Source organism: Pyxicephalus adspersus, chromosome 10 (assembly GCF_032062135.1).
Source record: "Pyxicephalus adspersus chromosome 10, UCB_Pads_2.0, whole genome shotgun sequence".
Classification (NCBI taxonomy): domain Eukaryota; kingdom Metazoa; phylum Chordata; class Amphibia; order Anura; family Pyxicephalidae; genus Pyxicephalus; species Pyxicephalus adspersus.
Window position 1 is genome coordinate 30,022,887 of NC_092867.1, and position 26,404 is coordinate 30,049,290.

Genomic DNA, 26,404 nt, shown 5'->3' on the forward strand with positions numbered 1-26,404 from the left:
TAGCACAATCTATGATATCCCAATATATTCCTCTGCTCATGTTGAACTGGGATGTTTCTTAATATTTTATGTTTTGACATACATGTCAAATACATACTCAAATATTTCAATAAATTCTTAACGTTTTATTCTCTACTTTTGTATTTAACATGGCTAACAGATACTCCGACTGACCATAAGTTTGAGTTTAAAGTAAACAGAGGTTTATGAAAGAAATTATTATTATTATATTATTATTGTACCTTTCCTAGGTGAAGCCACTGGTGTTATATTGTTTCCTTACACTTGTGTGTTATTTTTTACAGGATAGACCTGGACAAAGCCAAATCAACAGGGGAATGGAAAGCTGTGCATGATTTTTATTTAACCACGTTTGATTCATTCCTGGAATTAAATGCTGCTTTCAAGGTAGCAATCTATAGCTTTCTGTGGAAATCTTTTTTTTACTATTGTTAGTAATGTTTTTACAAAGAATACACGGCAGTAGCTCTCACATGGATATCAGAGGGATATAGAATAGCAGAAAAAAACTCATACTGGAGTTAGCAGGCTTAACACGATGAGTAATGCCAAGTGAAAGCAAATATAAGTGCACACAACCTTAACTTTCTATAAGGGCAAGTAAAGGCAACAACACACTAACACACAGTAGGTACACCGAAGACTTAAACTGGTTAACCCAAAAAACATTTTTGATTGTTTTGATTACACAAAGCTGAGTTATTCAACATTAAAGAGGAACTTGGCTACATTTCTACATTTAGCCCTAATATAATCATAGGCTACATTTTTGTTTTCCTCTATGCAGCTCTCAAGGGTTGAGCTACAGCTGTATGTTGACATTCTGTTTACGTTCTTCCCCCTCAGTAATTTATAGCATCTGCCAAGTCTTAATGCCATGTTTAATACAGCATGATGTTGGTAAATTCCATTTTATGGCCTGCTTCTTCAAGAAAAAAAAGGTTGCATGCCGCCAAACTTTGTACCCTGTTGTATTTATCTTTATTTTTAATATTACACAGTATTACTATGGCGCGGACATAATATGCAGCGCTGTACAAAGTCCATGTTCATGTTCATGTCACTAGCTGTCCCTCAAAGGGGCTCACAATCTAATGTCCCTACCTCAGTCAGATGTCTTTAAAACAGTCTGTGGTCAATTTTGGAGTAATGCCAAATAACCTAACTGCATGTTTTTGGAATGTGTGAGAAAACCGGAGTACCCAGATGAAACCCACACAGGCATGGGGAGAACATGGAAATTCTGTCCGAAATTTGAACTTGGGACCTAGCGTTGTAATGGTCAGAGTGCTAACCTCTGAGCCACCATGATGGTCCCAAAATCTTTTATTCTTGCAAAAATTAAGCTATATAACAAAAAACAACAGGGATCAAGGGAAGGCACATTGTTTTGAGAAGCACAATATAAGGACAGAACTATTGTACAATAAAATGTTATGTGTTCATCTTTAAGGTTAAGCTAGCCCAACACCTTTCATGATATATGGTTAAGAACTAGTTTTGTGTGGATGGTATATTACCACCACGAAATGTGGTCAACACAATCTAATTCCAGCTGCATTTAAGAGCATGCAAACAAAGATTCTATTTGCACTGTCCCATTGGTGGCAATGAGCATTATATAAAACTATAATTTATTAAAACAAATACAGAAAATTCCTAATACAAAGGCATAACCCTGCTTTCCAGCAATAAATTATTATCTTTCTTTTTACAGAGAGATGTAAATACTTCTGTCAACACTATTGAAGATTCCAGAATCAATACAAAATTTTTAAACAGTGTCTATGATGCCTTATTGAATACTGTAAGTATGAGAATTTTTAACAAATTTTCTTGCACGGTTACATTTACTATATTTTTTTAAAGATGGAAAGCTAAGCCTATGCATACTGCAGAAGTGATCTATGTGAAACAATGTTAGAGCTTCATTCAATAAAATGCATGTCCAGCCCTTGATCTTTGCCCTATACTGACAATAGATATTGTCTGGCCAAGCATTGACAGATGGAAAAGAAGTACAAGATATGCCATCATATTTATGATTATGGTCATTAACCTTAAACATTTACCATCATTTGTACATTATTATTATTATTAATAAACAGGATTTTTATAGCGCCAACATATTACGCAGCCCTGTACATTAAATAGGGTACATAGAGTACTAACACATTCGCCCATCTTAGCAAACAGTTCCAACCTTCTACTCTCCATGCCAAAACTTACCACAATAATCCTGTATATGTATGTAGGATAACATGAGAGTAAGGAGAGTTTTGCAGGCAATTTAAGACTTGCATCCAATTTAAGGATGCTGGATGTGTCAGGATGTCTGCCAGTCTCCTCTATTTATACCCTTTGGAGGCTAAATGGAAAGATACAAAGTAACATTATTGTGTCTAGCTTTTCATTTATCTGCAGATGAAAAATAGGAACTTGCATCTGCAGATTAAGTTGAAGTTGTTTAAAAAAATTAAAAAGTTGTTTCTATTTAACTCTGCATAATGCCTATTTTACCCTCAGATATTTTCTCGATTTTTTATTAAATTGTTTATTTTACCAGGGTCAAGATATCCAGAAAACAGTGTTAAAAGGGATAATTAACAGTCTGTTAAGGGAATGGAAAGGGTAAGATAAGTTCACTTTCTAGATCCTAAAGATGTATTGAAAAATAGTTTATTTGACTGTTTTACTAGTAATAAAGTATATCCATAGCAAACATTTTTATCCTTTGCCATGTCCCTTTGGGGAGATTTCTTTAACTTCTTAACGCCGAAGTAAACCCAAAACAATAAAAACACACTTATCTTTAATGCTGCAGATCAGTCTATCCGTCAGGAGGTTTTTTCCATCGAGTGCCGCATTGTCCCGGTATCCGCCAGACGCCGTCATCTTCTTCTCCCTATCTCACCGGATCTGGCACTGTGCAGGCGCGAGATCGGGTGACGTAGATTAGGAAAAAAATTGCTGAGTTTAGGCATGCGTAGAAGGAGCAGCTAAGAGTCTCCCTGGATGCGTGACGTAGGTATCTCGGGAAGCTCTGTGCTCCCATTCATTCTTGATCGTCTAGGTCAGAGGTCAGCAAACTTTTTTGGCCACTAGGCCATTTCAGGAGTAGGCAGGAGCACACTAGGATGGACTCTCTCTCGAGTCTCGCCCTAATGGCTCCGCCCCCCCCACCAGGAACGCCCCCTGCAGGGAAGTCCTTCTCCTCCGCAACGCATACAGAAGAGAAGGAATGTTCCCTATTTACCCCGGCAGCGGCTCCAGTAGTTTGTTACGGGTTCGCCGCAGGTTGCCAGCCGGCATAAGGCCAGAACAAACTACCGACCAGGCTGTATTTTTATAAACCCCAACGTATGTATTACTCGGTTTTATGTAAGTCATTGTTAAACAGGCCTGTAGTGTCACAAAGATAGTAAGTGTTGTTACCACAACAAAGCGCTGATATAAGTTGCAATTTTATTTATATCAAATAATGCCATAACATTGTATAGAAATAATAAAACTATAGTAGTCCTTTATTTTCCTATCAGTAATGTGATGTGACATATTTGTGACAAAACTCAGGACATTTACATTTTAAAATTGTTTTAATAGACCAAGATCAAAGGATGACCTTCGAGCCTATTTTATCCTGACACAGGTTAGAACATCTTGACTAGTTGTATTTCTTTCATGTGTTTCTTAAGAGGTTTATGATTCTAACTTGTCAATCATTGTATTTTCAAGAATCCACAGTTCAGCAGCACCTCTACGTATGTCATCTACGCACATCTACTTAGACAAATCGCAACATTATCAGACGCTGACCACAACTTGTTAGTACATTGGTTCAAAAAGTAAGTAACTGCTACAAGTTGTCTCCCCTCAATACAGGTGCTCTGCTGTTTTTGTTTTTGTTTTTGGCTTTGTCTTTGGTAGGCATGTTACATCCTTAATAATAAAAATGCTGTTTTTTATTCATTTTTGCTGTTTTTTCATTTTCTCCCTGGGAATAATGCTTTCTGTTTTGCCACTGGAGGTGGCAGTAGTGTTTTCCAACTTCTTTTTTTTCTGCCTGACCTAGTGATGATACCTTCCCCACCTATTCACTGCTGCAACCTGAAATGCATGCATGAACTGTATTTACTTGTTTTGCTGGTTAGCTTTATCTTAAAAAATATCCATGTGCTGCAAGCACCATCCTAAATACAAACACTTCTGACAAATTTCTTTATGTATTCTATATCCTACCCAAAAGGCAAAGGACATGCCTATCTACCAGTTACATCATCTTCTGAGGATTCACCCACTGAAATGCTTTTAATTTTAATTTAATTTACAGTTGAACCAGTACACAATTAAAGTTACTCAGCCTAATTTAATAAGAATAGTGTGCATGGGGGGCCTACACATATCAGAAAGTGTTGGAAAAGTTCCCCCTTGAATTTTAATACATGCATAATTAATCAATTTGAGTTACTTGAATATATTTACCAATCCTGAAAAAATACCAGCCCCCTATGTTGGATTACCAGTAGAAATTCCTTCCTCTTTATATTTGGTTGTATTGAAAACATAAAACTCACATATTAAAAGGTAGACGACTTACTGACTTCAGCAGAATTTCAATACCAACTGGTTAGCATTGTCAGTTTACTGCACAATGATCTCAGTTGATGCTGAAATTTGATGTTTTCTATTTGAAAATAAAACAATTTAAGAAGGTTAAATACTTTTCTTTTTTTTCTCTAGGATGTCACCAAAGCGATTCAAACAGCAAGTTGACCGACTGCTACAGTTCATCTCCTTACGCCTCTTTCCTGCAAAGCCTGAAGAGTTTCCACCTGTAGCAAAATGCACTTGGTGGATTCCATCTGCAACCAAAGTGTTGGCTTTGCTGAGTAGGTTGAATAATAATGCTTTTTGGTCATAAAACTGCTGCTAATATTTCTGTAATATATGTGTTCATGAAAAAGGAATGTATTCATTTTGGTAGATGCCATAACTGAAACTGAATGTTTGATTGGACAGACCCTTTATTATCCATCTATCTAGTCCGGCAGTATGAAAATTACAATTTTTTGCACACAATTACCAGAAAAAAAAAGTCATACAAGTTAACTCAAAATTTTAAAAAGACAAGGTCCTTTCTGCATTAAAAGTAATTTTACCTGCCTGACTGCACTTTTTAAATACACTCACGTCTCTCCATTCTTTCTTGGGTGTCACCATGCATGTGGGATACCCAACATCATACACTGAGCATGCCCAGCTTAGTGGTTTGTAAATGAAGCTATCAAGCAGGTATATATGTTTCATCACTGGCCCCTTGTAATAATGAACCTGATCGCTTTTTTAATTTTTTGCAGAATAGTAGTTCTGCTCCAATGAAAATGTAAATCTAAGGTGGATATGAAGCATCCCAAACTTTAAGGAATAAATCATTCTACACATTTTCAGCTTATTGTAATTACTCCAACAACAAAAAATTCTGATTGAAATTAGATACTAACATTTTGTTATTCCCCCACAGATGCTGCGAACTCTCTTTGCAATCCACCAATGATTGCTTACACTGACTTCTATAATTCCACTTTGGATCATATTGATCTTATGGAAGACTATCAAACCTGGCAGTTTTATGGAAACACTCACAGGTGGGTACATAACATAATTCAGTATTTATTTTTACCATGAATGCTTAAAAAAATACATCAACAGATGAAGGGTGTTAAAAAGTTTTAGAGCAAGTGCTCGAAAATATGTTCTATTATTTTTTGGCCAACCAATTAATTTTTCTAATTTATATTAATTTAACAGTAGACCAATCCTTGTATGTGTAATAGAATACTTCAGACAACATCAGACAAGGCAGCAGCAATTTCAGGAAGCCAATGCACACACTATATATGTATATATATATATATATATATATATATATATATATATACATACACACACATATACATTTACATATACCAACCATTCTGTCATTTCCGTTCAATATTCCTATGCCAAGTAATACATTTACATATACCAACCATTCTGTCATTTCCGTTCAATATTCCTATGCCAAGTATACATACATAATACATTTTTTAATGTATGAGTACAATGTACAGTTTCAAAAATTCTTAAATTCTCCAAAATACATAAGTCTTGGGATCGACATTTAACAATTAACTTTTTTTTGTAGGTTTTCATTTTGTCAGTTTCCTTTTGTATTGTCCATTGCTGCCAAAAAAGTCATCATCCAAAAGGACTCTGAGCAACAGATGATCAGCATTGCAAGAGTAAGTCAGGTTTTTACAAACCTATAAATGTAATCTTAAAATTATCTTTGATGTGGGGCTTTAGAGATGCAAATCTTTTTTCTGAAATCAGGGCAAAGTTAAATGCATATAAAATATTTCCTAATATATATATACTTTAAGGGTTAACCTCCAATTATTTTTTTTCTGGCTTGGTAAACTGATTTATGAATATTATGCCAGAGGCAAATTTCCAATTTCCACGATTACATTTCGATTTTTCTTGGACTTCCTGTGTGGCAGTGGGGGCTGGCATCTGCTTTGGGCACAGTTTGTAACAGGGTAAACATTTATGAAGGAATATCTGTACTTCATGGTACCAGCCATTTCTTAATTTTGTGTGTCAAACAACTGTTTTTAGAATTGAAAATCATTGGACCTTTCTCAACATTTTGTGATTTCTTGGTCCAGCAAGCAGAAGTAACTCAACAAGTTCCATCCGCCTGCCTTTCTCAGCCTCTGAGGGGAGAGTTTAACCATCAAAAGTAGTGATGATCGAATCATTCATACATTGTTTAAATCTTTTTTGATCTGCTTAGAACCCAGCAATTGAAGTTTCTCTAGTTGCTTCTTTGTAGTTTTGAATAGAATAGACCTCTGTTTGCACTGGTGACCAAGCTGCATTGAACCTAGAACTATGCAGGCACCATAAAATGAGCTACAGCTCAAAGAAGAACCCATAGCAACCTAGGAACCCTGGTTAAATATGGATTTGTAAAAGTATTCCTGAACATTCCTCCCTGGCAACTACATAAATCGGGAAAAGGGGTAGCTAAACATAGTCAGTAATTCGATACCTCCATGAGAGTAGAGGGCTGTGAGGTCTAAGGCTGCATACACACGTGCAATAATTGTCGTTGGAAAGGATCTTTCACACGCTTTCCAATGACACCTACTGCAAGATGTATAAACGAGTGCTGTACATACAACACCGCTCTGCTCTATGGAGAGGGGAGGGGGAAAACGACAAAGCGGCACCGTGCTGCCCGCATTACCCCTTCACTTACATTAAGATCATTCGTTGTCTATCGTCCGTGGATCCGCCAGGACGGACGATGGACGACAGGCGCTGTACACACGCCAGATTCTCGTCCGATATCGGCCCTGAGCCGAATATCGGACGAGAACCATTGCAAGTGTGTACGTAGCCTAAAGAAAAGAGATTGTGCTGGGGAATCAACTAGTCACATTTTCTAACAAATTAAAAAGGTATATTGCAAGAAAATAAACTATTATGGAAAGGAAAACACTGCCTAATGCCTAATTTTTCTGTGCTTTTTACCTACATTGTTTTAAGCTATGGACCTTGACACCAAGTTCACAAACAAATTCAACTTTGGGAAGCCTTTCCCAAAGACTTTCATAGGACCTACACTTACAGCTTGAGGAAAACAGACTGATCCTAGTCCCAGAAATGAATCATTAAACCATCTCACAATGCTGTCATTGCACATTGTTTTATTTACGTGTTGTACTCCATGTCCCCAACACATTGTAAGAAGAATTGCTTTAAAAAGTAATTTTTCAAAGTCTCATACACCAGCAATTTCTTTATGAGTACACAGTGCACAGCTCAATGGAAATCACACAGCTGCGCAATTTTCAAACTACAGAACACTTTTAGCTAGTTCGTTTAGTTAAGTCATCGCAAATGAATTAAAATTAAACCGCCCTGGACAAAAGATGTAGCTGGTGATTTGGTCAATGCAGCATTCAAATTGCCATTGGGCTTGATAACTGATCCCATTTGGGGATGGGAGAACATGAGCAATTTTTAGTGGCTCCAAAGCCATATCTGAAATTTTAGAGCATTTAGGTTACTGAATTGGATATAAATCAAATGTGAGCTTTCAAAAGCCCATTAAACTTGTATTATGGAATTTTTCCAACCTAACCATTTGAGGCTCTTTGGATGCAAATATTAAATCAAAGATAGTCAATTTTGGTCCATTCTATGAAACTATTAATTGGACTGTTCAATTGAATTGGAAAATGAAACTGTATATGGGCAGTCCAAAGGAACTAATCTCTAACACATGAAAAAATAAATCCAAAAAGAGAACAGATTGTGAAGTTCTATAGCTTGTAGCAACCAGAAATATACAATTTATCACTCAGCCAAACAAATATCTGTTGCTGTACATTTTACACTCAGCATTGAAGCAAAAATCTAATTATTTCCTAACTTTTTTTTCACTTCTGCAGCAAAGCCTTGTGGATAAAGTAGCTAGGCGGCAAAAGCCAGATATGAATATGTTGTTCCTGAATATTAAAGTGAGGCGGCTACAATTGGTCAGCGATTCCCTTGACGAGGTAAGATTGTTTAATAACTACATTTTAAACATTGCTATATGCTTTACTCAAACAGTTAAACATACCCATCTTACTGAACAACTGTATCATGTACAAGTATTTATATACTGTATGTTTTATTGAGACTACATTTTCTATAAACTGATAAAAGTATATTTTGTGAAGACTGCTTATGAGTAACACTACTTTGTTTTCAGCTCACAAGAAAACGGGCAGACTTGAAGAAAAAGTTAAAGGTTACTTTTGTTGGTGAAGCTGGGCTTGACATGGGTGGCCTGACTAAGGAGTGGTTTCTCCTGCTAATAAGACAAATATTCCATCCTGACTATGGTAAGTGTAACATCGCCCTAGAGAAATCCTTCATATTTCAGTAATGAGTAATCAAAGAAACCTGAAGTTGTTTATTATATGAAGAAACCAATAGCGAAAAATTATGTAACACATTATACTGTAATTATTTTGTAAATTGATTAATGTATGTCATTTTATTTTCAGGTATGTTTACCTTTCACAAAGACTCAAACTTTCATTGGTTTAGCAGCTTTAAGTGTGATAACTATTCAGAATTTCGTCTGGTTGGAACTGTATCCTTTAATTTTTAGAAATTTGCATGATACACTGAATGGACTTATTGTAGCAATATACATACAGAACTAGGTATCTATCTAGTTTAAATCATCATATTTATCTAAGAATTAGAACAACCTAATTTTACGCAAACCTCAAGGGCATGATGTTTTGTACTGGCACAGGGTTACCAGAGAGCAGGTGGAGGTTTGGGTATGAACAAGCTTAAGTAATATAGAATCTAGAAAATATCCAAAAATGTATAAATTATCCAGTTTTGCAACAATGTTAAAAACAATGACCATTGCAGCTATATGTAACTTGGTATATTCAGTTTGTTAGTTATTTATTTAAATACCAAGCATGATGTTGTATAAATCTGTGACACAGTACTTGGTATTTCACATTTTTCATGTATTCCTATATTATATGAGCAACAATTATAATGTATTTGTTAGCCACAATATTTATTCCCTTCTTGGCTCTGAGCAGCCAGTTATAATAGATTTGCCCATTAAGTGTGATAGTTTAGGCAAGTGTTACTTCATGACATTACATTTTTTTTATGCCCAATATAAAGCTTGACACAAACAATATTTCAGTATATGATTGGATTTTTACTTAACCTTGCAAGTTGATGGGTCTGGCTGTGTATAACAGCATCACCCTAGATATTCGCTTTCCACCTTGCTGTTACAAGAAGCTGCTAAGTCCTCCTATAGTACCTTGTGATCAGAACATACCAGTAGGCATCGCAGCTGTCACCCTGGATGACCTATATCAAATCATGCCGGTAAGTTTATCAGGAGGTTTGAATTCTCACACAAAGGTAAAGCAATTGGTGCTGGTCTATGGCATTTATTTACCAATAAATGTGTTTTAACAACTTCTACCTAAGATTCACATATTGTGCGTCTGTAAATGAACCCCATTGTGGCTCCTTGGTTATAATCAATATTCTCCTCTTTATGCCTCTATTGTAGCTTAAGAGGATAACAGTAAGAATAAAAGTAAGAATTTATGGTTGGTGTGGTTGGCAAGAATGGTTCTTTGAGAGCAAACTTCATGAAGACTTTAAAGTTAAATGCTAAGCCTTTTTTAATTGCCTAAGCAATCTTATGTGAAAGTAAGGAGGGTTTATGAAAAAAAAGGTTGGAAAATGTATTGGTTTACAAAGTTGGATTCATTCTTACCTTACCCTTAAAGGTGATTTTTGACCAGGGAGGGGCCAGGACAGTTTAGGTGGATCTTTTAAAGGTCCACTTTATTGAACTTAGCTTGGTGTACCTGGACACGTAATGTAGTGTTCATGGACTGTAACAGGGCTTCTGTTACACTTTTTTGCCTCATTGTAAACTCTGGGGTTACCAGCTTTCCCTGTCCATCTTGGGCATCAAAAAATTCCCCTATCTTTTCTCCATTCCAATATTTGCTCATCATGATTGGACAGGTTGGGATGGCACACAGGATTTAATTCAGTGCTTGGTATTCCCGACAACCAACACTAAGCTGTGCATGAATTTTTACAAATGGGCAGTAAACAGGCAGGTAAGAATACTTATTGCGGAAATGCCAGTCCCTTTTTGCAAAAAGGACCTGCCTGGACTGAACTTCATTCCACTTTATTAGGCATTACAAAGAATGTGGTAAACATCTGTGCATGGTGATGAACTCTATAGAAAAAAAGTTTCATAAAACCTTTTATTGTTATTGTGTGCATTGAGAAGTACCCTAACCTCGCTCTGTTTACCCTCAGTCTGCACATATATAAGTGTTTTTTTTTGTTTTTTTTAGGAACTGGCACATGGACTGAATGAACTGCTAACATATGAGGGCAATGTTGAAGAAGATTTCTATTCAACATTTCAGGTCTGTTTCAAATTTTTTTTTTATAATAATCTCTGTTTTTAAATCATTATAAAAATATCTATACACATGGAACATATCTATACCTATTTTATTATGAAGCAGTAATGCATAAAATAATGAGGAAAATATAAAAGTCCAGGATTTTATGATATAGTAAGCTTCTAAAGGGAGCGCTTACTCTGCTATTAGATTGTTATATACAGAATGATTTAATGTTACTTATAATATTTATAATATAAAGAGCCCTTTGTCTGTTGAATATCAACTCAAAATTCTGTCCTCTGATGGTTACCTAGATGCTGTAGTATTGTATGGTAAAAATCATTCATAAAAATAAAATAATTGCAGATTGTATTTTTTTTCAGGTCTTTCAAGAAGAGTTTGGAGTCATTAAATCATACAATCTTAAACCTGGTGGAGATAAAATCCCTGTTACCAATCAGAACAGAAAAGGTACAGATATGTAATGGGAAAGTATTGGTTTGTATTAATTAAATTATAAAAAAAAAAGGAATGTTCACAACAAGTTCTGTTTTATCTTTCCAGAATATGTGCAGCTTTATGTAGACTTCCTGCTTAATAAATCCATCTACAAGCAATTCTCTGCCTTCTATTATGGTTTCCACAGTGTATGTTCCTCCAATGCATTGATGGTAAGTGTGACCTCATGACATGTATTTTCTGTTGATCAAATGAGATGTGAATGCGTTCATACATAAAAATGTAAAAGGTTCCTTCACCTGATGTGTTTCGCCTATATGAGGCTTCTTTGGGGAAGGTTACACAAAGAGACACACCAGTGTAGGAAGAGCTTTAAATAATTAGAACAAAGACCAATATTCTGGACACAACTCACTTGGAACAATGTCTATAAAGGTGCAATAAAGAAAAGGGCGTTTCTGGGCCGCAGAGCCCTCCGGTATCAGCACAAAATCCAGTCTTTAAGGAGCAGCAGCCTATGATAAACTACTTAACTTGATCTCTTTTCTTTTGCAGTGTTTATGCTGCTCGAATGTAGAATGTGTTTGCTTTAACCACTCTTAGTTATTCAGTGTTGGCTCAAAGCTTCAGTACTGCTGTTCATGCTTACTCTAATTCGCTGTACTTAGTATTGGAGTTTTCTTGGTTATTTTACAATGGGTTTTATCTGTCATTTTTCTACTTTATATCAAATCTGTTATTTTCTGTAACAGACAATAGACAAGGTATTGCCCACAGCAACATATTTGCATAATTTGCATAAATACCTGTCTAATATAGGTAAACCTTTCAATGGAATTTCCTATTAAGCTTTTTTAAAAAAAAAACAAAACAAAAAAAAAAAAAAACAAGAACTTAATATATTATAAGATTTAACAATATACTTTTACCCTGCAGTTACTTCGGCCAGAAGAAGTGGAGATTCTTGTATGTGGAAGCCCTGAACTTGACTTGCACGCACTCCAGAAAAACACTCAGTATGATGGATACCAGAAAACGGACCTTACAATCAGGTCAGCTGAAATTATTAATTGAAATTTAAAAATAATCTGATAATATGACATGAAGGGTAAACTGTTAAGAATGAAAGAATGAAGCTGCCACTGCTGACTTTTTTTCTAAAGGGTTCAGTTTCCAGGTCTGCTACTTTTATCCATTTACCATGTACCTGACCAAGACACAAGGACTGTTTAAGGTCAGCGACTATCTAGGTGGTATAGTAAGGGTAATAATGAACACCCTTACATTTACAATTCCAGAAACAAGTCAGCATAAATAATCTTCCATAGTTTTGTTTAGGCAACTCACTTTGAAGGACAGTTTTTGCCATGCATCTGTTCACACAAGTAATACCAGGACATGACTGGTCATTTACAGAAATTAGTAAATTAAATTTTTCACAAGTGACACATAGGCTGGCCATAGCCAGGAATAGTGTTAATAGGTTAACCCATTGCGTCAAATACCTCAGATAGAAGTGAGCCAAAAATATATAATGGAGTTCTTATAATGTGATTGCTCTTGTTTCTTGTAGACATTTTTGGGATGTTGTTCTGGGATTTCCTCTTGACCTTCAAAAGAAACTTCTTCACTTCACAACAGGAAGTGACAGAGTGCCCGTGGGGGGAATGGCAGACTTGAATTTCAAGATTTCAAAGAGTGAAGCATCAACTAACTGGTAATAATGGAATCAATGCTGGGCATAAAGGGCATTTTACGTAGGAACCGATGTCAGACAAGATTTACATTCATAACCAGATTTGCATTTATATGTACTACTTTATTTCTGTTTTTCTTCTTTCTGTTCTACTCCATCTGCACTGATATTCTGCATGGCTCATTCTTTAAGTTCCTAAATTAAGCCACTCTTCATTATGGTTTATTCTCCCACAGATTTCTGTTCCTGGCTTTGTGAATAACAGGCAAGGGCTGAACCTCATACACGGTTCCTTTACAAGTCTCTTTTGCTTGTGTCTTCCCTGTGCTTATGGAAGCTTGTTACTTCTTTGTATGGCATTCCTTCCTCTCCTCATCAGTTCTCAGGCTGGCCAGATCTTACCTTCATCAGAATTAAAAGTGGCAAAAAACTGGGTTTAATGTTGCACCTCTCTTGTCTTTCTAACAGCCAGAGCTTTGTCTACATGGACACCAGGGCCTGTAAATATTAAAATCTTTCCACCTATTGTGACTTCGGGAAACAACTAATACAGGGAGCCTAAATCCACAGGCAGCAATTTACGTAGTTGAATTAAATGTTCTACTTTGTAGAATTTAACTCTTAAAGTCCAATAATATATGTTTTACTTTTCAGGTTGCCAGTTGCACACACATGCTTTAACCAGCTGTGTTTACCCCTCTACAAAACCAAGAAGGAATTAAAACAGAAGCTGACAATTGCCATTTCCAATGCAGAAGGTTTTGGGCTGCAGTGAACAAACACGGAGGCCTTTACAGACTTTTTCTTTGTAGACTTCTAGAATGTTTTTCTTGTGCAGTGAGTGCAGCAGTGCTGACAACTCATTGCTTTTATAGAACGTGCAACTGATGCTTGACTTAACATGTGCAAGGAGGAAACTTTGTAATTAACAGTCAGCATCTGCAATTCTATTTACTGTGTTTTTAAATAATACCAATGTGCTGGAAAGACCTGCAGTATCTTTATTGTCCATACTTATACTGACACAAGTGACACCTTTCTGCTAGATTGCACTTATATTGGGCTCAGTTCTGATCAGCAAATTACTTTATAAATCCACCATTGGTTTATGTTACTTTATTAAAGTAACAAGAGATAGCTCTTATTTATAAAGAACTTCAAAAGAAGTAGATAGTTTTTCTATTTCCCACTGTAAATAGAAATTACGGAAAGTAGTGAGCTCTATGAAAGTTTGGTAAAGTGTATATATTTATGTTTCCTTAAAAAACAGTCACATGTAATGTAATGCTATAGAGAAGCAGATCCAGAGCTGTATCCATTTACTCTTTCTGAATTTATATTTGATTTGCACGCTAATATGTACAGGATCTACCAACATGCAGTCACCTTAGCAAATTACCAGACAGCTTTGTTATCCATAGTAGTGGAGCAGGAACCCCCAATCCGTCCTTAGCCTTAAACGTATATTCAATCTGCTAATTTAGTTGTAGGTAGAGAGCAATTGGTGTACCAAATATGCAGCTTAAGGGAAACATTTATAAAGTTCTCTATCCAGTTTTCTTTCTTCAGTGATGTAGTGTCAGTAAGATTTACATTTCACACAATTCTACTAAGTGCATGTATAGTGAGCAGAGAGAAAAAGTCTTTTGAAGGGAACTTCAAAGCAGAAGATGTAAAAGACAGAAATTTCCTTCTTTTAAAGTTATTATTAAAGTTAAAAGATCTCAACGGCAGGTAGAGTTGGTATGAGCTTCGGACAGATAAGAGAGGAGGTAGAACCTCGGTCTGTTTTATCTGCAGTTTGTGTCTCCAGTGGGAAGTTTTCTCCTCAATTTCTGAACAAGTGTTGGGAAATCCCTTTAATGCCGATACAGATTGTAACAAGATACTTGTTTGTAGTAAAATGGAGCAGGGTTAGAACATGTCCTTTAATCATTGCTGTGTCACTGTGACAACCACTCACCTTTCCTTGTCTTGCTGTCCCAAGGAAAGGAATTAAAGAAGAATAGTTCCAAAGGGGTCAGAGAGAACAAGGAAAACCTTTTTACTCTTCCTGCGTTACAAGAACGAGTTATTATTCTCCTGCGTTACAAGAACGAGTTACAAAAAAAGTTCAGGAGGAGGTTTAAAGTTTTTGATAATTATGCTTCTATAAAAATAATTCTTAAATACAGAATAGTGTTCCTTGCCAAGATGTATTCCTATAATAAAACTGTCTTCTACAGGCACTGTAGGTGGACCATGCTACTCCTCTTGCTATCCTTTAAAACAATTTGGGTATAAGCTTATTAGCCAATTTAGAAATTGCGTTTTATTTATATGGGTACCGATTTATGAGATGACATGGGTCATTCAAAGAATGTTTCTGGCAATACCATGCAACTTAAAGCCCAACAAAACCTTCAGTTTTTATCAGTTAAATTCATTCTAGGTGCATCAAAGGTGTTCAGTACCACAGTTTATTTTCTTGTTGTGGGGAAACAGTGGTCACATGGCAGAGGTCCGACATGTTCCCTAACAAGTTGAACCTATAGCTTTGTAGTCAGCAAAAAGGTCCTGCTTCACTACAGTTAAAAAGTTCTGGCTCAGCAAGGGTTGGAAGCTGGTAAGACATAAAAAAAAACTGAGTGCACCATCTGCGGAAGCGGATTGTGAGCATAGAGGACTGTAGTTTCGGGGGGAGAATTTTACAGTTATGTTAGAAAACAGTTTATTTAGGGTTTGCATAAAACAGACTAGGAGTGCTGTAGCGCATCCCTTGTTTGCAGATTCATAACTTTTGTGCTTTAAGCTTTGGAAGATTACAGAAATGCCTGTTATTGCTAGTAAATTAAATGACATTCAGAGGGATGGACATTAACCCTATGAGAAATACTTGGGACTCCACAATTGGCTTCCAGGTTTACCAATTTGTTTTTGGAAATAACGGATATGACGTACACTAAGCTAAAGGGAAAAATGTGCCTTAATACGTTGAGTTAGCCAATTTTAATACCTTGTGTTTGTAAATAGCATTTGCATTGTGCAATGATTTTTGCTATAATGGAAATAATAAGCAAAACAGCAATATTTGGCAACATAATATCGGTTTTGTCCAATGATGTATAACCAACAGCAGCCACAGACTAAATACGTTTGTTCTGGTAATAGCCGATTTCCATCTGTGGAACAATGGCACATCAAAATGCCATGTTTCCACAGCCCTAAAATAGGTTTAGAATATGTAATGCAGGAATCTTGTTTACTTTTTATATGTAATATATAACGACCATGTTCATGAAAGATTTATTTTTGCAGGGAATGTTTAAGACATTGAGAGACGTCTCTCTCAGAAATGCTTGTGTGTGTCTAATAACTGAAAATTATTGAGAGTTGTAGTGTTGATCACAGTTGAATATATTGCCAGTTAGTAAAACTGGAGGAAAGTTTACTTTGTTACTTGAAAGAGATACTTGACTGACGATTTGCAATAATGATTTTGACAAGATTTCATGAACTAGGAAATTAATATTTGCTGGTCATAAAATAACATTACAAAGCTCATTTATTAGTTTATTTAATAAAAATTACTTATGTAGTTTTCTATTGATTAAGACAAAAGCAAGATAACAAACAACTGTTATCAGCTTGCATTTTTTCAGACATATACAGGCAAAACTATATGTATACTTATTTTATTTTACTTGTATGATGTTTAGAATATTTGTTGCACTTTTAGTAGAATAGATGTAAAATGTGTATTCCAAAGCTTGTATCTTTTGAGTTTTCTCTTGTTGTGACCACAATTGTTCTGCCAACTACACTTTTTCCAGTATTGCATACCATATCTTACGCTTTAAATGTATTGAAAAACAAACCTAATAAGGTTACCATTGCTCTCATGGCATGGTGAGCTAGGGTTCACTTTAAAATTTTTATTAAACTCTAAAATCTCTGTACATTCAGCAGGATGACTGCTAGTCAGTTTATTAGCATTGCTTGTCCTTTTTCTTTACTAGACTTATGTTTAATGATCAAATGCAACGTACCGTAACTCTTAGCAACCAGATGCACATTTAGGGATTTTATCTTAAGCTTCTAAGTCTAAATTTCTGCTTGTGGTTACTTACGTTGTTACCTTTCTGAGATGTTATGAAGTTGGGCTGAAAGCAGAGGGCTCCAGTGCAGACTATTGTATAGTAAGAGATCTTCTCTTCTGTTATTTACCTAGTAAAGCCTGGCCTTGCCCTAACAAATAGGCTTGTAGATATTTTAGAGAAACCAACAAGAAAATTATCCCAGACTAGAATGCCTAATGCATTATTATAAAGAAAATTTAGTCTACCTCCGCAAAGCACTACGTGACATTGTAAAACATATGTTAGACTTACCATCCCCATTGCTGTAACTAATGGATTATCAGTTTTGATATTTTATTGGAAGTTCAGCCCAGACATTGATGTGTTGTAGTACAGACAATTTAAGGGATGGTCTAGCATAAGGGAATAAGTTAGTTTAGGATTATGGTTAAGATTTAATGGGTTAATGTTATACAGGGCCGCAAAGTCCGTCAGAAGCCATTTTTGTGTAGCCCTGGTTTTAAGGTTTGGGTTGAGGGTTTTTATTATGGAGAGCAACAGGAAAAATTGAAGAAAGATTCTGTGGAGAAGGAGGGTAGAGTTTGGGGAGCCCTGCAGTACTGTGCATAATTGCATATTATGACAAACCTACTCCTGTGTTTGCTATGTTTCGTGGATGACAAATCAATTGTCTTCTTCACTGTTGCTTCCATCCTAATGGAGCTACCTTTGGGTCACTTCTTCCCCCTAAACCATAGGGTGTCCAATGATAAACCATTGCATTTGCACCATTTTAGCACTAGGCATCACCACTTGAGACCTGGCAGATGCCAGGAGTGCACATTGTATTATTTGTGCACAGAAGTGTAAAAACAGTTGGTCATTTTACCTGTCCCTGCTATTGAAATAGAATGTATGAATTTTTTGTACATATAATAGGGTTAGGGTAGAAAGGTTAAAAATCTTTTTCTGTTTAATTTTTGCTGCCTATGTCCTGCTGGCCATATTTCTTATCACTTCACATCCTAAAAACAGAGAGCAAGAATATATCTCCCCAAAAACTAAGAGTAGTTTCATTTCTGATAGCTGTGAGCAGAACAATAGCCATTTGGAATATTAACCTTATAAAGTCCTACTTTTCCCAATAATTTCTGTCTGTGACAGTGGGCACCAGAAGAAATAGAGGGGAGAAATATCCACAGAGTGAGGCATAGCACCAAAAACATGGAAGAGTAGAGTTGCCATATTAAAAGTTTTGCACTTAGATATATGTTAAATCCCAACCCCAGCTTCTGAGAGCTCTCCTTCAGGAAAAGGTTTTGTATGAACTTTTCCATTCTCCGGCAAGGCTCTTTGTTTCTTTATTAGCCAATGGCCGCTGGTCCTCTGCCAGGCTGAATGACATCCAGCATCATTGAACCTACTTCCTGTCAGTCCAGGCTGTCATGAACACATCTCCCCTAGGGATACAACCATTACAAAGTCTGAGCATACAAGAGAACCCTGCAAAGAATGCATCTATATGCATCTATACATCACAACGTAAACCTTTATCTGCAGCAATGATAATATGCAACCGCCAACCCTTGAGGAGGAAAGGAGTCCGCATGTCACATAATTAGCTAAAAGACAACCTGATCAAATGAAGGTATTCGCTATTAAAAGAAAAAAAAAGTAAAAGGGAGGCGCTCTAGGGGGGAGCTATAGGATAAATCATCAGGTAGAAGTCTACATTTCATTAGAATAAATATTTCATAGTTTAGTCCATTAGATCCAAATACCAACAAGATCCTTGGAACATGTTTTAGTTAATGTCTAGTGTCCTTGTAATTGTAAGTCTGTGACTGGGTCCTCTTCTTAATTTAAAGGGGAGCCTTTGTGAAGACCAATGGGGCTTTTTATAGGAAGAAAAGTGAGACAAGAACATTTGAAGAGTGAGTTGTGGGCCATGTTGACCAGTCAAATTTTATATTTTACTCTCTGGAAAGTAAAACAAAGAATCTAATTGGTCATCAAAATCACCAACAACTTATATTTTCATAATTTTATTTTCTCACTTTTGTAAGCATGTTTTGAAAGTGTTTTTATTTCTAATTCTGTTGTATGTATTTCTAGTTAGAATGAAGTCTGGATTGTTTAAAAATATGTTGAATACAAGAGTGTCGTTGCCTGTATTTCCAAAAACAGAAAAGCTTTATTGCTGACTTTGTTTAGAGATTTAAACATTGCCTTAGGATTCATTTTTTTATTTATTAATGAGATGTTTTGTTTACTGTATGAATAATACCTCAGAAAAATACTGCTGTTTGCATAAATTATGAATTCAATGGAAGTGTTAGGGACACATTTTTTACTTTGTACAAAAAAATAAATAAATAAATCTGTCTGCACTTTGTACTCATCTCTATCATCTCTTTTTTTTGTCTTTTTTGATATTTTAGCAGTTTTAGGATTGTTTATTATTTATAATGTGCTTTTGTTTTTTTTTGTTTTTTTTTTCACTTTTTAAAAGCTGTTTGCGCATTTACCAAATATTTTTTTTTTTACCAGACCCATCTCTGACACACTTTTTTTTCTTTTAACTATATTGTTAAGACCTGTGTGGTTACAATGTCAGCGTGGACATAGTAATTATATACAGTCATGGACAAAGTTGTTGGTACGTCTTGATGAAAAAAAGAAGAGCCCACAATTATCTCTGGAATAACCTAAAATTGCCAAACATTATTGTTTATTCCAATAAAGTTTTGATTGTAACGGAGTATTTCAAAAAGGAATAAAACATTAAAATGGCATGGACAAAAATCATAGGACCCTTAAACTAATATTTTGTTGCACAACCTTTAGAAGCAATCCCTGCAAACAAGTGATTCCTCCTCCACCTGTTTACAGGTTGGCTGGAACATTTCCAGACCAGACTGCACCAGCTGTGTGAGTTTGAAGTGGGTCTTCTATAGAAGTGGTTGCCAACCTTTTCGAACCTACGGACCAGTAAACTTACGAGTTCCAGACCCCGCATGCGCGGGGAGCCGTGTGTCACTTAAAGGGGAAGAAACTTCCCCCACAGTGACGTCATGATGCCAGAACCCGTCCACTCTCCCATCGCAGGTCTGAGCCTGTCCAGAGACACATCCCGCCCACCGCCCTGAGCCTGCAATCCATACAGGGGACATGGCCCACAGCTCTGGCCGGTGTGCCCCGAACCCCTCCCCCGCCCAGCTGGGTCCTTCTCCAGACCCCGCTGGGGAGCGCAGCAGACAAAACTGCGAACCACCAAAATTTTCTCGTGGACCACCAGTTGACGACTGCTGTTCTATAATACATTTAATTTATTTCCATTGAAGTTTGATAGGATTTAAATTAACTTCAAATTGAGCAGGGCTGTAGGAAAATTAAATTTAAAAAATGTACGTGCGGCTTTAAAATTTGCCTTAAAGTAGATATTCAACTAAAATATAAATAAATTGCTGAATAGGGACATGGGGAAAAAATGATTTGATCTCCAAAGGGCACCCTAATAAAATAACATGTACGTACAGACATGATAAACATTTATTTTAGGAAAAGCACACTATTCTGCACTGACAAAAATACCCTAAAAAGCCAAAAGAAAGCCTATTCTTACATGTATTGGGCCAATTTACCAAAACTAGCAAAGAGAAATGAAAAGCTGTCCTACCCATGCTGTGAATGATTATTATTATTATTATTAACAACAATAAACAGGATTTATATAGCGCCAACATATTACGCAGCTCTGAAAACATTAAATAGGGGTTGCAAATGACAGCTGCAGACAGTGACACAGGAATAGAGGCCCTTGCCCTGGAGAGCTTACAATCTATGTACTATTAATACACCAGTACCACAACATAAGTTCCCCGATACCTTTCCATGTACCCACTTGCCACCTCTTTGTCTTACTTTTTCATTCTCTTATGTGGCCAAAGTATGAAGCAGGCCTTTCAAAATACCTTTATAAAACAGAAACAGAATGAACACATGGTGGCACTATATGATAAACAGCATGCTGCAAGGGGGAGTGTCGCAGTTGCAGTGCTTCATGTGGAAAGCCTTTGCAACTGTTAAACTACAGTTTGGTTTTAGATCACTTTTTCTGCTTTTTTATTTCTCAGCAAATAATGTATTATTATACCACAGTTTGACACAATGCTAATATTGTACAAAACAATAATAAAAAAGTTAATTGTCTTCCTAGTAATTTAGCGAGAAATAATCAATAAATACATACATAATATGCTTTTCTTCTGTGGAAGTGTTTACTGAATCAGTACTGAACTATGACATCATTTGCTTTTTCGTACACAAGTAAAGAGCCTCAAAAGTACCCAATAACTTTTCAGAGTAAAACGATCAGAAATTAACCCTAGGGTCTACTGTTCTGGAAAAAACAAAAACTGCTGCTGTTAGTGTGTTGAGCTCTGTTCATTGTCTACTTAAGGAAACATTTTTCAGTCTGCTCACATAAATAAAATATTTGCAGGTAAGACTTAGGCTTGGATACACATAGTGGTAAAAAGCACACAGCAATTGAAACCCCTTGAAAAATCTAAAAAAGTCTAAAAAAAAAGCTTGTAAAAGCAGCGACAAGCTATTCCAATTAAGTCTTTGGAGGTGTCTGGAGAATTCATGCATTGTCCAAAAGCCTCCGATATTAATAAAAGTGGCAGAGAGTAAAGAAAACTACGGGGTCATTATTGGCAGAAGGCATATCAAGGAACATGGAGAGCAGAATGAACAGAGGGAAGACCATTTCAGTCTGCTCTTTCACTGTCCAGTCAGAAGACTGGTGGTCCTCCACCACAATGATATCTTAGAATAACGTCCTTTGGGATACCCCAAAAAAATCACTTATCTTCAAATGTTTAGAACATTTTTTTTTAACTTAACAGGTGTTGAGAGTTCCCTGTGGTTCTTGTATTGCTTTGTAGTGTTTTCTGAACGTGAAGACTTATCATGGCCTCAAGCATGAAATGAGAATTCTTTCCTGATGATGTAGAGGAGACTTCTTCAAAATCAGTACTCCAAATATTTGTGATCTGACCTTGAGTTAGATGGCTGTTTGTGTGCAGGGGTTCCCTTTCGGGCATGTGGTTGGTTGGGGCCCCTGTGACCTCTTGCACACTGCTGGGACTCTTTCTCGTTTTCTTTTGTTCACTATAAGCTCCATATCAGCCCTGGGTGGATGATGGGGGTCTATTACCTGTCTCCATCTGAGAGACTGCAGCTGGTACAGGAAAATGTTCTTTCCACTGATATGTTCGCTCTGTTATCCTTCCTGCACTAGACTTCTGTAACGCTCAAAGATTTTACACCTGTAAATATTTCTTCCACTTCTTTCTCCTGACACAGTATAAAATTCTGGTCTCTTGATTTTGTTCTATTGTTAAAAAATAGTAAAATCTAATTGCAGCTTGGGTCATAAGAAAGATATTTTCTCTTAAAAATAGTAGCTTAAAAAAAAAAAAAAAGCAGATCTAACTGTTGCATTTATTCAATTGCCAGCACTACCCCCCACATATCTACCAATCCAGAGATTCTGCACTGCTCCTGTACTAGGAGCCTGGGGCATTAATGCTCAGCCCCCTAACCTTATCTCACAAGACACTTCTGCATAGAGACCCTACTTAATAGTTGCAGAATTTAGGATCCCTTCACCGTGTAAGGAAGAATGAAAATTGCCTAAGATAACATCACATCAAGCTAAAGAAAAAATAAAAAGCAACCATACTTTTTAGTGTGTCATTGATGCAAGACACAAAAATCAGTATTGTGCAGTGCTAGATTGGGGAGGTTATCCATCGGTCATTTTACAGAACAACAAAGCTAGCATAAAGACATTCTGATGAACAGCCACAAGCTCAGTTAATACAAATCCTATTATATGAATGTTTAAAAATCTTTGTTTTTATGTAAAGTTTGTAATTTCATAAATACATGGCAGTGTTATATTTGGTTATATAGAGAGTATAGAATTTGGTAGGGTCGATATGAACAAAGTATTGGTGAAAGAAGTAGTCATTACAAATGACAACATCATACAGTAGGTAAGCCTGTACAGACGCTAGATTTTCATTGCCAGGGATAATCATTTCTGAGTGTATCAGGTACAATCCAGTACAGCCGTCCCACAACGTCATTTAGAGACCCACCAAGCTAGACTGCCAACATTCAATATTGTTTTGTTTTGGGGGGTGCAGCAGGGTTCCTCCTGCTCGTCCTGTGGTCCCCATAGAACAGAACAGTGCACTGAGCTGAAGCCTTTGCACTTTAGTGTGTATATGTAGAAGAGATGAAGCCATAAAGAATTTAGGCTACTGATGTATTCATCAACTTCTCTCCTTCTCTAATATGGAAATATATATTGCAAGATACCAAAAGCCTTATTAGCATAATTATTCCGAACGTGTTAATTGGATTGGAATGGTTCATGGGAAAATAGGAATAGTGCTTACATCGGATTATGGTAAAATAGATGCTGTGCAGTAACACATAAGGACAAGTCAGAACTTTTCACTTATTGTTAATTCTAGCCATTCAGTTGCTTATACCAGAGACCATACAGTACAACACTGAACAAGATGGAAGGAGGGCAAGGTGAGGCAGAAAAACCATATGCAAATACAAGCATTACAGGTAAAAGGGATAAATGGGTAGCACGGATTAGTAACTGAGAAAAACTAATCTGGAAGAAAAAGAAAAGAAACACAAGTTGTAATCAAGCCGAGAGAATAAAAAATAAATGACTTCTCATGGGATAGTCCTGTGCCATAGCACTCCTCTGTCTGTAGAGAGAACCTCTATTTCCTTGTTTCCTGCACCCTTTTTTTGTACTGTGCTCAACCCCCACATTTCTCCTTACTTTTTAACCCCATCCAAACTTGAATAAATCCAATAATAATTATAATATGTGCTGCAATTTTGTGATATCGGGGGCTGAGCTAGAGGCCCCTTGAAGTAAATTGACTACCACTGCGCTAGATGATAATGAACACACTGCAGCCAAGAAATATGGACTTACTTATTGCAACTTCTAATGCACACTACGAGAAACAAACTGCAAAGAGCACAGCAATGTGCAACTGTGCAAGGCTAGGCTGGATTCCTTTTTTAAAAGGCTGGCTTAACACAATGTGGTATGTACTTCCACACAGAGGGGCAGAATGAAAGAGCTCTTGGAGTGTTCTCTATCCTGTATCTAAGCAATCAATGATGAAAATATCCCCAAAGCCTTCAGGGAGGAACTGCAAACAGTCTTCATTGAAAAACAACATATGATAGCAAAACATGCGTGTGTGAGTATTTGGAGGTGTATTGACCTCTGTTAAATTTAGTGCACAAATTGTGCAATTTGGAAACAGAAAGTTAAGTGAACCTAAATATGTGCTCTTTAAACCAGAGCATTTGTTAATTTTTAATCCATTATATGCTGGTGCTTTCCTCCCCAAAAACTATTATACATCTGTATGGCCTATTTTATAACATTTCTAAATCAAATTAATATACATTCCAGTATTTATTTTAAATGTTTTTCCACAATATTATTAGTTCTACTTATATTTCCAAACCATTTTTGTAGTATTTATCGGCATCTAACCACAGTACCTCTGACCTACTGGGAAGACAGACTATCATTAATAGAGGTGTCACAAAGTCTGGATGTTTTAAAATGATAGAGGAAGTCAATGTTACAAACCCCCCTTTAGACCTGACCTGAGTGCACAAATTACTGCAACCTATGATTAGCAAAAGTGTATTATTGTCCGGTGCAGAGAAACCAGCCCACAACATAAATGACATCTAAACATCTAAATTACAGTGCTGTTACATGCCTAAAACTGAAAGATCAACTGACACAATGAAACAATTACAGAGGTGTCACAAATTCTAGCAGAATTTTTCTAGGTCAACCTTTCTTCAAGATTTCCTCATGAGGTTGCCAGCAGTTCCCTGGCCAATGAGCAATTACAAATTCATCTCCTACTTAAAATGACTTTTTAAACTATGCCCATGGATGTTGGTGACACCACAGTTTTTACTGACTACATTTCTTTTCCATTAATATATTATCCATTTAATTTAGAATTATTAAACTAATTTACAGAGCAGAACATCCACAAATATGTTGAATATGCTTGATATCTTCAGCAGGAAAATATTAGAAGGAATGCTCTCGGGAAAAAAAATGTTGACCATGGCTGGTAAGAAAGTAGCAGAAAGTAAAATTATTGTGTAAAGGGTGTGATATCTAAATTACATGTTGTATGTAGAAGATTAGTCAGTGTGATATTTAGATGTTACAGTCCCCAGCAATAATTGTTACAGAGTCAAGCACATTACAGCAGACTTTGCACCCTATTGCTAGGTCAGCTTTTTCTATGTTTTGCCCACCCTCTTCATTTATAGTGGCCCCACAACAGATGCAGAAAGAAAAACAAAATCTTTGCTGGAGCAACTTTTAGAACACTTTGTTTTCCTGGGATCTCTTTGGAAAGATTGTGGCATCTCTTTTCTTTGTGTGAAACTTTACAAGTGGAAATTAGAATTATTTTAAAATTAACACCATGAAGATCATTTCAACTAACTGCTTCAGTAACAGATGGTAACCTGTGGAAGATTACCGAGTTACTGGAATCAGTTTTGCATGTTATATTTAGTAAAAACATTGAAAAAGAAGACGGATTGAATTTAGAACTAAACTTGCATTCTATTGTGTAGTAAGTATTTATGAATCTTAGGAGCATGTATGCAAAGATCTGTAGTATCTCTGTAAACCTGATCATTTTAGTTGCCAATCAGGAATGGTGCTATTTGTTTTTATTTCTTCACTTCTTACATAGGCTTCATCCTTGCGCTCTACAATTATTGTGTCTGTGCTTTCATTCTATTCCAAACATTAAGTATGTGCACAAAAGTGGTACCTTGGTATAAGTCCGCTTTGGAATAAGTCCAGCTTGGTCCTGTTTGGACACGACAAATTTTGCTTGGTATACAACCTTTGTGCTGGAACTTGTATGGGTCAAAATGAGTCATAACACCGCGCGCTACCCTTTATATACCTCTCTCGAGACAAAGCCACGACTGCCTACGAGCGCCAGTACGCCAGTTGCCACCATTCA

At 36.4% G+C, this 26,404-nt stretch overlaps 1 protein-coding gene and 1 long non-coding RNA gene across 2 annotated transcripts in view; one reads left to right on the top strand and one right to left on the bottom strand.

Moving 5' to 3' along the window:
- Nucleotides 1-19,671, top strand: part of HECTD2 (HECT domain E3 ubiquitin protein ligase 2) — a 46,091-nt gene extending 26,420 nt beyond the window's left edge. The window contains exons 4-21 of the mRNA XM_072423893.1: nucleotides 306-408; nucleotides 1,739-1,828; nucleotides 2,588-2,652; nucleotides 3,625-3,670; nucleotides 3,757-3,866; nucleotides 4,762-4,910; nucleotides 5,543-5,666; nucleotides 6,206-6,302; nucleotides 8,526-8,633; nucleotides 8,831-8,963; nucleotides 9,129-9,217; nucleotides 9,835-9,993; nucleotides 10,995-11,069; nucleotides 11,435-11,522; nucleotides 11,616-11,722; nucleotides 12,447-12,562; nucleotides 13,084-13,227; nucleotides 13,861-19,671. Coding sequence (XP_072279994.1) covers nucleotides 306-408; nucleotides 1,739-1,828; nucleotides 2,588-2,652; nucleotides 3,625-3,670; nucleotides 3,757-3,866; nucleotides 4,762-4,910; nucleotides 5,543-5,666; nucleotides 6,206-6,302; nucleotides 8,526-8,633; nucleotides 8,831-8,963; nucleotides 9,129-9,217; nucleotides 9,835-9,993; nucleotides 10,995-11,069; nucleotides 11,435-11,522; nucleotides 11,616-11,722; nucleotides 12,447-12,562; nucleotides 13,084-13,227; nucleotides 13,861-13,981 — 1,924 coding nt within the window. The 3' untranslated portion in view covers nucleotides 13,982-19,671. The remainder of the gene's footprint in view (nucleotides 1-305; nucleotides 409-1,738; nucleotides 1,829-2,587; nucleotides 2,653-3,624; nucleotides 3,671-3,756; nucleotides 3,867-4,761; nucleotides 4,911-5,542; nucleotides 5,667-6,205; nucleotides 6,303-8,525; nucleotides 8,634-8,830; nucleotides 8,964-9,128; nucleotides 9,218-9,834; nucleotides 9,994-10,994; nucleotides 11,070-11,434; nucleotides 11,523-11,615; nucleotides 11,723-12,446; nucleotides 12,563-13,083; nucleotides 13,228-13,860) is intronic.
- LOC140340159 (uncharacterized) overlaps nucleotides 1-26,404 on the bottom strand; it is an 82,933-nt gene that overhangs the window by 49,421 nt on the left and 7,108 nt on the right. The gene's annotated exons all lie outside the window — the stretch shown is intronic.